This window comes from Pagrus major, chromosome 17, assembly GCF_040436345.1.
Source record: "Pagrus major chromosome 17, Pma_NU_1.0".
Lineage (NCBI taxonomy): Eukaryota > Metazoa > Chordata > Actinopteri > Spariformes > Sparidae > Pagrus > Pagrus major.
The window spans coordinates 14,831,647-14,841,754 of NC_133231.1; the positions used below are offsets into that span (position 1 = coordinate 14,831,647).

The 10,108-nt window shown below is 40.7% G+C and overlaps 1 protein-coding gene across 1 annotated transcript; it reads left to right on the forward strand.

Moving 5' to 3' along the window:
- The first annotated feature begins 545 nt into the window (after nt 1–545).
- On the forward strand, nt 546–10,108 carry smg9 (SMG9 nonsense mediated mRNA decay factor). The gene is made up of 13 exons (XM_073486083.1): nt 546–1,084; nt 1,194–1,268; nt 1,630–1,864; nt 2,004–2,101; nt 2,194–2,306; nt 3,983–4,094; nt 4,244–4,339; nt 4,524–4,609; nt 5,353–5,459; nt 5,546–5,653; nt 5,861–5,986; nt 6,080–6,224; nt 9,636–10,108. The coding sequence occupies exons 1-13, from the start codon at nt 938–940 to the stop codon at nt 9,712–9,714; spliced, it is 1,527 nt and encodes a 508-aa protein (XP_073342184.1). The 5' UTR covers nt 546–937; the 3' UTR covers nt 9,715–10,108.

The following is a 10,108-nucleotide window of genomic DNA, read 5'->3' on the forward strand; positions in this document are numbered from 1 at the left end:
AGAGAGACGCCTGCATCTCCCAGAATGCACCAGAGGTCAAGTTTAATATTCCCCCAAACTTCGGGGGAAAACTTCAAAAGTACGCTGTTGAAATTTTATTCAGAAGAATAATTTCATTCAGTCAGAATTTTACGAGGTATTTAAATCAAAATTCTTTTGGACCAAAAACATAACACAGTTGGCCTTGAATGATCGACATGCTTTCATGTTTTATTAATTTGAAAGTATCTAAAGGATTTGTTCTCTTGACTCGAGCAACGCTTATACTGTAAACACTTATAATATTTGAACTATGCCTTTAAGAAACCTATGTCAGGATGTGGTTATTATTAATTTACTTTCAAAGAAATCAAACAAAAAGCAGTAGCACGAGGTTAAAGAAGAATGCGTCGTATTATATCCTCCTCTATTATATCTTATATTCCTTTATGTAGTAAAATATACAGAATATCAAAGTTATCAATAAATGGTGAAGTGGCAGAACTATCCATATCATTACGATGTTTCATCACGACTCCATTTACCAGACGAACAAGTTGCGTTTGATTAGAAGCACATAGAATTTCAGGCGGGTGGAGTTTCTTCCAACGCGTTGTTATTTGGCAACCGCCCATCCGACGTACTGTAACGGTAAACGCTGGCTCCGAATCAAGCGCACTAGCGGAAAGCTAAAGCTAACGTTATTTATGCCTATAGACAAGCGAATTGGGTTTATATGTAACGAAGTCAGCACTAAATAACGTTTGACGTTACCGAAAGTAATGGTCACAGTATAGGTTGGTGAGAGCAGATTAGTAGTTTCGAGGACATTTCAGTGAAAGTAATATTAGGCTATATTTACCTCGCCTTAGCTTTGACTCGGCTCCCATCGTTAGCTAACGTTTAGCGGTCTGTTGACATCAGTTTTGCTGTTGAAGTGAATCAGGTGAGCAGATATATGTCAGAGTCCGGCCACAGTCAGCCCGGGATGTACGGGCAGGGCCGCAGGCGGAGGCGACGCCGGGGAGACAGAGATGCTGGACCTCCGGGCCAAAATCTGTCCGGACCCAGTCGGGATCGAGAATACCAACCGAGAGAACGAAGGGTACTCACACACATAACGTCACTCACATTGATGCAGTCTATGTTGTCTTCACTGCTGGTTTAACTATTTTACTCCTGAATAGTAACTCATTTTTCATTTATCTGTTCAGGATGGGAGCGAGGATCCACCAGGGCCACTCATTCAGAAGACCCCCATCATTCTTGCAAAACCCCCTGGAGAAAGGGTGAGTTAGTCAGCTTGTGTCAGATACTGAGGTCTTTTGTGGTTCTCCTCATTGAACACAAGCAAAAATAGACACAGTCATAATGACATCAGAACATTTTGGTGTATCTAGGCAGTATTACAAAGTAAAAATATTAGTGTGACTGCAGTATGTGAAATCAACACCATCACCACCTATTTCAAAGGCAATAGAAGCTATTTGTACATTCACATAAGTTTTTCAGGAATTTAGGACAACATTTCCAAATCAAATGAGTCACAGTTCACAAGTGATCATCATAGAAAGTAAAGCTTGTATCTTTTAAGCTCCTCTACAGATCACGTTATCTATAGACTTGTGTTGTTGTTGGATCCTTTTCAAGGCCAAGCCATCACAGAATGCACCTGTCGGTGGAGCTCCAGTCCTGGAGAAGCCCATCATGTTGATGAAAGCTAGGGATGATGGAGGGAAGCCAGGGACTCCTCCTGAGGTGGCAGCTCAGCCCTCTGGTCCTGGACCCTCCAAGATGGAGAAGGAAGGGCAGCGACCTACGCAGCCTGTATACCAGATCCAAAACAGAGGAATGGGTGCTTCTGCATCGAGCAGTGCTGTGGACCGTGAGTTATTGCAGATCACACAAAAAGAGCATTTTTTTCCCACTGTAAATGTCTGTTACAGTGATGTACAGAAAAATTCAATACTTAAAATTCTGTGTGTATAGAAAATGTAAAATAAATCTTTTCATATGACCTCCAGCCATGGTTGGCCAGTCTAAACTCCTCCCTCCTGAGAAGATGAAGCACAGCATCAAGCTAGTGGATGATCAGATGAATTGGTGCGACAGCGCCATGGAGGTGAGTTCATGTTCAGTGAATTTAGTTGATTGCGGAGCCATCGAACTAAAGGTTTTCATAATGTTTCCAATATACCGTGTGGTGTGTTGCAGTATCTGAGGGACCAGACGGATATGTTGGTGGTGGGAGTCATTGGTCTGCAGGGAGCTGGGAAATCTACAATCATGTCACTGTTATCTGCCAACACTCCCGAGGAAGATCAAAGGTAAGGTCGGTTGTAACATCAACAATAAACTGCGCAGTTATGTGTAGATGATATATTAAATTCCTTTATTAATAAAATAATAACACTTCCTCAAAGTGTTTTAAGAAAAAAATACTCATCAGAGGACGTTTAAGGGAGAAAAAGACAGAGTAGAGGCTAAAACTGAAGTTGAACCATTAAGAAGTGCACAATTAAAAGGTGCTGACGAGGAGGAGGCGTTCCCATTAAGTCTAAACCTAGAAGGACTGAACTTTAAGTTTTGAAAACATCTGGCAGCAAAAGTGTCTCAGATTTACAGAACTGTTAATACAGTACTAAGGAGGGAGGGATGCTGTTTTCTGGGGGAAAGTTCACTGGGGACTCGGTCAGGAGGGCTCACAGTCGCAGTGATTTTTTTCAATACAAGTTGCCAGAGACAGTAACTGCAACAACGCAAAAGTGGAATGTGACAAAGACATGGCGAGTTCAAGTTTTTTGCTCTAAATCATGTCACGTAATCATCGCCATTCAACTGTGGGAGCCACCTGGCTCTGCTGCCGGGGACAGACGCTGTTCTTCGGGCAGAAATGTGACAAAGAGTCGGTAGGACAGACAGGATGAACACAGATTTTTCCACGTCTGGATGCAGTATTATTTTCCTCATACAAGTTGCCAAAGACACTACCAGTTACCACATTATTGTTGTTTGGTCCTGTAACATTACTGTGTGGGTTGAGGTGTGGGACATTTCTCTTTTATTTGATAAGTGAAGGATCTGTTTAGTTGTCAGACTGTGAACACCATCAGACCGACACACCCCTGATCCACGCCCCCGTCTTTTCCATTTACCCAGACGCTGTCTCGCCTCTGCTGTGGCTCTGATACTACCTACGGAGGTGGATCAGAGCCTCAGCGAAACTGTCCCGCCTCTCCACATCTGTAACTTTCACACAGATGGGGAGGCAGAGTATCGGTGCATGATTTATGCACTGAAAGGGCTGTGTGAATGGGGCTAGTAACATTGTTAGACCAGTGACGGGACCATAAAAGTAAATTGATTATTGAAATTTTTGTCAACAACACATCACCTTTTATTGTAAGTTATTATAGAAAGGTAAACATGTGTTTGGTTTTATACAAATGGCAAAATTAAAAAACAAATACAAAAGTTAAGAGTGTCCTCTAAGGCCCAGTGTGTCTTTCTGCTTCAAAATAAAAATAAAACAAACAGATGAGACACAAATATTTAAAAAAAAAGTTCATTCTTACCTTCAAAGTTTTCTATCTTTAAGTTTCACTTTAAAAGTGATGGTACTCTTTCTGAACACAAGGGGGCGATATCGTAAACCCATCTGGTTCTGCAGAGTGTTTCAGATAATCCCACATCTTAGAAAACATTTAAAATCAGGTCAGCGTGTGACACTGTACAATGTCCAAGGAAAACCATATTATCAAATACTATTTATTTAGAGAGAATTAGAACCACTAATTAAAAGACTTATGTAGACCTATACACCCTCTTCATGCATTTGTTAATTGCAGTCGTAATATTTCTTTTAGCTTACTTAGGAAACCAGGTTTTAGGTTCTCAAAACATTTATGACTTGCACTCTCACTGAGAGGCTAATTAGAAGAATAAGTGATGGAGGTCATGTTGTGTCCTCAGTGTGGATTAAGCATGCATTTTGCTTGCACAGGGCTTATGTATTCAGAGCACAGACTCAGGAAATCAAGGAAAGAGGAGGAAACCAGAGCACAGGCATTGATTTCTTCATCACACAGGAGAGGGTCATCTTCTTGGATACACAGGTGAGAATGAAGTATTGTGGATACAGTGGAGGTATTTTCAATTTGCTGTAAGATTGTAAGCCAGTCATGAACTGTGAATAATTGAAATGTCACAATGGAATAGAAAGAAGTTATGGTTAGACTGCAACATGCCTTTTATGTTTCTTCAGCCAATGCTCAGCCCGTCTATTCTTGACCATCTCATCAACAATGATCGGAAGCTGCCTCCTGAGTACAACCTCCCTCACACATATGTGGAGATGCAGGTCAGTGGCTGGCCTGCAGAGGACACTGTGTGAAAACACTTGTTGTTTATATGAGTACAGATGCATTGACTGAGGAGCCAATATGTACATTAAGTCCTTTGATCCATTGTCTAATGGCAGTTTGTTTATTTTAATTATTCTGTACACACTCATGTGACCACTCTCTTTATAATCTGTTAAACAGTCTCTTCAGATCGCCGCCTTCCTGTTTACGGTGTGTCATGTTGTCATTGTGGTTCAAGACTGGTTCACAGACTTAAACCTCTACAGGTAGGTGCCTGCTTATCTGCAGTGGCTCTAGGTTATACTTACTGCCCGGGTTCACAGAATGAAATAAGAGGGTAGCTTTCAGGAAGGCTGTGAGGGTAGCTAGAACGTCCCCTCCTGTGGCAGGAATGTTAGGCATTTCATCTTGTATCTTGAGAGGATATTTGTCTTCTGCTTTTTCATAAGCTCAATAATGTTATTCAGTCAGTTGGTCTTGTTGTAAACAAATGGGAGTGAAACCAGACATGTTAGACATGACTGGCTTTGTGTCAGTCTAACATGTGCTGACATGAATAAATGTGCAAGTTTCCATGTGTATATTTAACTTTATACCAACTTGACTTCCACAGAATTGCTGTAATGAGCTTGGTGGTTTCTATAAGGTAGGATGCACTGATCTGGAAAGGGCATGGACACCTAAGTATAGGTTAAAATTGTTCAAGTATGTCTTAAACAATTAAACACATGCCACATGTATATTAAAAGCACCGTCTTCAATTGGAAATACTGTCCGGGAAAACACAAACATTAATTTTGAACCAAAGACTTTGAAAGAGTCCTTGCTTGATTTGACTGACTAAGCAGAATCAGATTAGTTTAGTTTAGTTAAGTTTAGTTTATTTGTTTATGATGACGTGGACAGTCTCCTTTTAATAAACTTTAGAGTCAAAGGAGCAGCTTTAGCCTTTACGGCTAATTTCCGGCTGTAGTCCCTGGTAAAAATCTCATGTCATGTTTGGGGATAGGTTTCTTCAGACTGCTGAGATGCTGAAACCCTCCACGCCATCTGCAAGCCATGACAGCACTGGCTCTTCGGGCAATGACGATGGAGCAGAGTACTATCCTCACATAGGTGACTTTTCAATACAGAAACACGCTAGCAAGGTTTAATGATGTCAAAATTGAAGTGTCTTTTCTTTAAATTCCTCCCTCATGCAGTGTTCCTCCAGAACAAGGCCAGACGGGATGATTTCTGCCCAAGGAATTTGAAAAACATGCATATGGTTGTGGACAAACTAATGGCCCACTCTCATCTCAAATACAAAGGTTCACAACTACAACAGTATTCTCTTCACAGATAAATATACTCTGTTTATTCTATGGCTGTTTTTAAATCCAGTTTAGTTTCTAAAACTGAGTGTAGTTAAAGACAAACCAATATAACTGGTTTGGAATCGTCAGTGTTTGGTTAGATTTGATTATCAAAATAGTCACATGCCACACCTGCACCCATAACATGTGGTTTGTTTTTAGGGACATTATCCATGCTGGACTGCAATTTCTTCCCTGGCCTGGGGCAGGACTATCTGACAACGGAAGTCAACATGTTCCTTCTTCCTGTGCAGGAGAATGATGGAGAGGATAATCTGACTAAAGCAGGTTATAAAGAATTTATCTTCACATCAAGGAAAACTCTGTTGTCCTCCTGAATATTGTCTTAGATAGGAATTCATCTTTGTGCCATTTTTTTAGGGTCGGGGACATACCCGCTGTTCTCCCTGCTTCCGGGCTACAGAGGACACCCAGCCTTCTCCACCATGGTTTCAAAACTCAGGAGCCAAATTCTAGCCATGCCTCGCTGTCAGCTGTCACACACCATCCTCACTGAGAAGAACTGGTAAACATCACATTCCTCTCTGCTCACTTTACATTTATTTCCATAGCAGATGGGGGAATGTTTGCTTTTATTTGATTGTAGAGAGAGATGGGAAACTAAGAAAGGGATGCAAATGACTACTGCACCACAGTAGTTAATGGTCAATGGTGTTTGTTTGGGGCTGCGTGCAGCCTGAAACATATCTGCAAACACTACTTGTGGCAGATAAAGTACCCCCACCTTCTCTGCATTTTGCAGATAAAAAACCCTTGAATCTGTATTTTAGTTACAGTTAATATTCTCCTATCAGACACTTTTATTGAACATCAATTAAAGATAAGAACTGTAGTGAAGTTGCAGATACAACTTCAATATATCGTTTCTGTGCACCATCATGTTCAGTGGGGTGTGGCAACTTCCTTTTTTACTCTCTCATGTATCATCTGGCGTTTACTTGGAAGTTATAGCGTCAGGCAACCAAATTTCTCTGGGTTTGGACCTTACTGGAAACAAATGGGATAATGTAAATAAACAACTTAACAAAATATATATAGAAGTTGTATTCGATTTTAGACATTTTAACGTGGAAATGTTACATATTTTATCTTTTAATATAACTAGCTAAAAATACTGATTTAAATTCTTCTCCTTTTTTCTTTTTTCCCCACCCCTGAATCCAAATCTATGCCCTTGTAGTTGCCTTCCATCAATTTTCGTACAATAACCCTACAGAGCTGCACTTCAAGGTGTGGGTCCGTGGTAAAGGTTCTCACTGATCCAGGTCATGATACTATATATCCAAGTGCTAAACAAAGGCAACTGGACTTGCTTGAAATTCTTAAAGAAGCTTAGTCTATCATTCAAAAGGCTACTTCAGTTCTAATTGACTGGTGGGGAGTGGCAATTGACATGAAAAGTCCCTGGCAAGGAAATGAGACAGAAGCTTGTCCACCCTAGCCAACCAATTGCCTCAAAACAGCATGCTACGACACACGAGACCTCCTGCACGGTGTTGGAGGAGAGGGGGGTGCAGCAGATAGGAGGAGTGTGAGTACAAGGAAGAGATGAGATGAGAGGGAAAGCGATGATGGACTGGGAAAAGAAGAGAGGGCAGAGGCTGTGGACAGCTGAGGAACGGAGAGGAGGAGAAAGACGAGCAAAGGAAGTTATGTAGGGGGAGGAGACTCACACTGACATAGACTTTACTATAGTACTTTATTAAAGGGAACAAGGCGTTAAGCGTTCAGCGTCATCAGGTTCACCTCAGGTCCTCCTAGGATGTTTATGCAACTTGTTTATGTAAGCCCAAGTGTTATTGATGCTGTTCAATCAATCAATCAATCAATCAAACTTTATTTGTAGAGCGCTTTTCATACATGGTAATGTAGTGCAAAGTGCTTTACAGAAATTAAAAACAGCAGCAGCAACAATTAAAACAACAGCAGTATATTTTATGCACGTGTTACAAAATGTATGTTTGAAAACAGTTAAATATACTTCTTTACATTAAGTTATATTGTTCCTCTTAACGTAGAAATGTCTGCCTTCTGTTGACTATAATGGAACTAGATGGCACTCAACTTCTGTGCTCAGTGCGCCAAAAATGTACATTTAAAAAACTCAAGAGAAAATGTCTCATTCCAGAATTCCATTTGTGCTTTTTGATTTTGTTTAAAGGGATAAACAGTAATATTCTTCTGATGAGAAATTAAATAGGTCATGCAGACTTCTGAAAGGTCAACTCTCTGCATAACTAATTAAAGTGATCTTTTTTCCATTCTGATTGACCTTACAATGATCTTAAGTCTAAGCTGATGAAAGTTGCAGACACCCTGGTAAAAAATGATATGCAGTTATTTCTGTCTTAAAAAACTGAATGTCTGCACGTCCTGACAAACTCATTTAACAGCCTAAAATTTCCGCCAAGGAAAGGAGGAAGAAGCTTGTCCACCCTAGCCAACCAGTTGCTTCAAAACAGCATAGCACAACACACGAGACCAAAGATCTAAGATCAGGACTCAGCAGTCCACCTACAACTAAAAGACAAGACACTTTTTGGCTGGGGAAGACAAATGGGAGCAGTACTGGCATCTCTCCCCAGGTAGCTTAGCACCCGGCCACATCTTGACTTATGTAACCTTCATGACTCACGTGATTATGGGTTTTGGTTAAAGACTCACATGATGGCTGGGTGTGTCAACAAATCACATGAGATCTCAACGACACTCAAGGTGTCCACAGAGGTTAAATTACCAAGAACGTCCTACCAGTCCATGAGAAATGAAGAAGCCTTTCAGATGAGTCGTCACGAACCTCAAGCAAGTCCAGTTGCCTTTGTGTAGCACGCATAGTAAATATTTTTGCAGTATATATATTTATTGTCATAGTGTTTCAGCTGTTATTATACACAAAATACACTACATACTTGCGATGTTGGACATCAGTCAAACTGCAACTTTGGACTACTACTAGCAATTAAACTCAAAAAAAGAGAGCAAAATGTCTTTCATGAGGTTTAGCTCATCCATTTTCTTTGTGTGTTGTATTCTGGGTCAATTGAGGCCAACAACAGCGCACTCAAAAATCAAGTACACATGGTTCGTGACAGTGAAGACAGTGAGCTTTACGAGAGTCAAGTATGTGTGAACATGTTTTTGGCATAAACTCAGACCATGTCAGGACCAATAGTCCTCATGGAGACCAAAGAATGCACCGAACCTTATTTTTTCTGAGGTCTGAGTTAAGGCTAGAGGTATGATGTGAATTGCGGTTAGGATTAGGCTAAGGGTTTGGTCTAGGATGTACACAATGAAGTCAAATCAGAGTAAAGTTTGAACAAGTATAGTTCTGCAAACCTGTGGGCGTGTGTGTGGGCGTGTTCGTGTGATTTTGCATGCAGGTCAGTATAAGATGATGGGTAAAGGACACAAATTTGTGCTTCTGAAATTTTTTTTTTTTTTTCAAAGCAGAAGAGGACCCATATTTAGGTTAAATGTGTGAAACATCTCGACCTGAGTCTTTATTTATGATTAGGAGTGGTTTGCTTATTTGATTGTTTAATGGGAACTATTTGTGGTTGATGTTTGTCATAATATATACTTTTTCTAATGCATATATGAAATGTGAAATGCTTGTTTTCCTTATTCCACTTATCATATGTACTATAGAAAACCTTTGTGTTTCACAACTGTCGTAGCACAGTGTTGCCCTGAGGCTAAATATGAATCTGGTAGGTGGGGGTGAAAAAAACTAAACAAATAAAAAACAATCTCGTGCCATTGAGTCGTAAAACTAACGAACAGGATGTTGAGCAAGAGGCCACACAGTTCTTGTTTGCCTCTCTACTGGGAATATCTGTTAAAAGTAAACTGCTAAAATATCAGGAAGGTGAATCAAATTTCTGGTCGCTATAAATTTGTTGTGTTTTTACAGGTTTCACTACGCAGCTCGTATCTGGGATGGCGTGAAAAAGTCCTCAGCCCTCTCCGAATACAGCCGCCTGCTCTGTTAACACCTTGGCTGAGTTGCTGTTATGTGCTACAGCTGTGCGAGCTCTTATGTCCCATAAACGGGCCACATAAAGAGAGATGTGGCTCTGAACGTGGGGACCATCGTTTGCACTCTACAGGAGGGGCCGGTCACATATGTTGCAGGATGACACTGCCTTCTGTCTAAAGATTTTGGTGGGAATAAAACCTGCGGAGCCTTGCTGCTCCATGTCAGAAAGTAGCCTATCCCTGCCCTCAGGTTGTTAATGTTCAACAAACACAGCTGCGCCCTGAACAGTAGTGGTGGGAAAGAGAGATTATGTGATTTTGTAAAGACATAAGACGTTGTAAAAGCAGTTCTGTTTTACTGATGGTGCACGTGTTTTCTGAGAGGAAAATAAACCCTTCTGTAAATGA

Excerpts from the sequence above, each read along its gene's own strand:
- smg9 (XM_073486083.1), top strand. The coding sequence starts at position 938 with ATGTCAGAGTCCGGCCACAGTCAGCCCGGGATGTACGGGCAGGGCCGC. Across the intron at positions 1,269-1,629 it reads CAAAACCCCCTGGAGAAAGG|GCCAAGCCATCACAGAATGC; the intron begins GTGAGTTAGTCA and ends ATCCTTTTCAAG. Across the intron at positions 1,865-2,003 it reads ATCGAGCAGTGCTGTGGACC|CCATGGTTGGCCAGTCTAAA; the intron begins GTGAGTTATTGC and ends TATGACCTCCAG.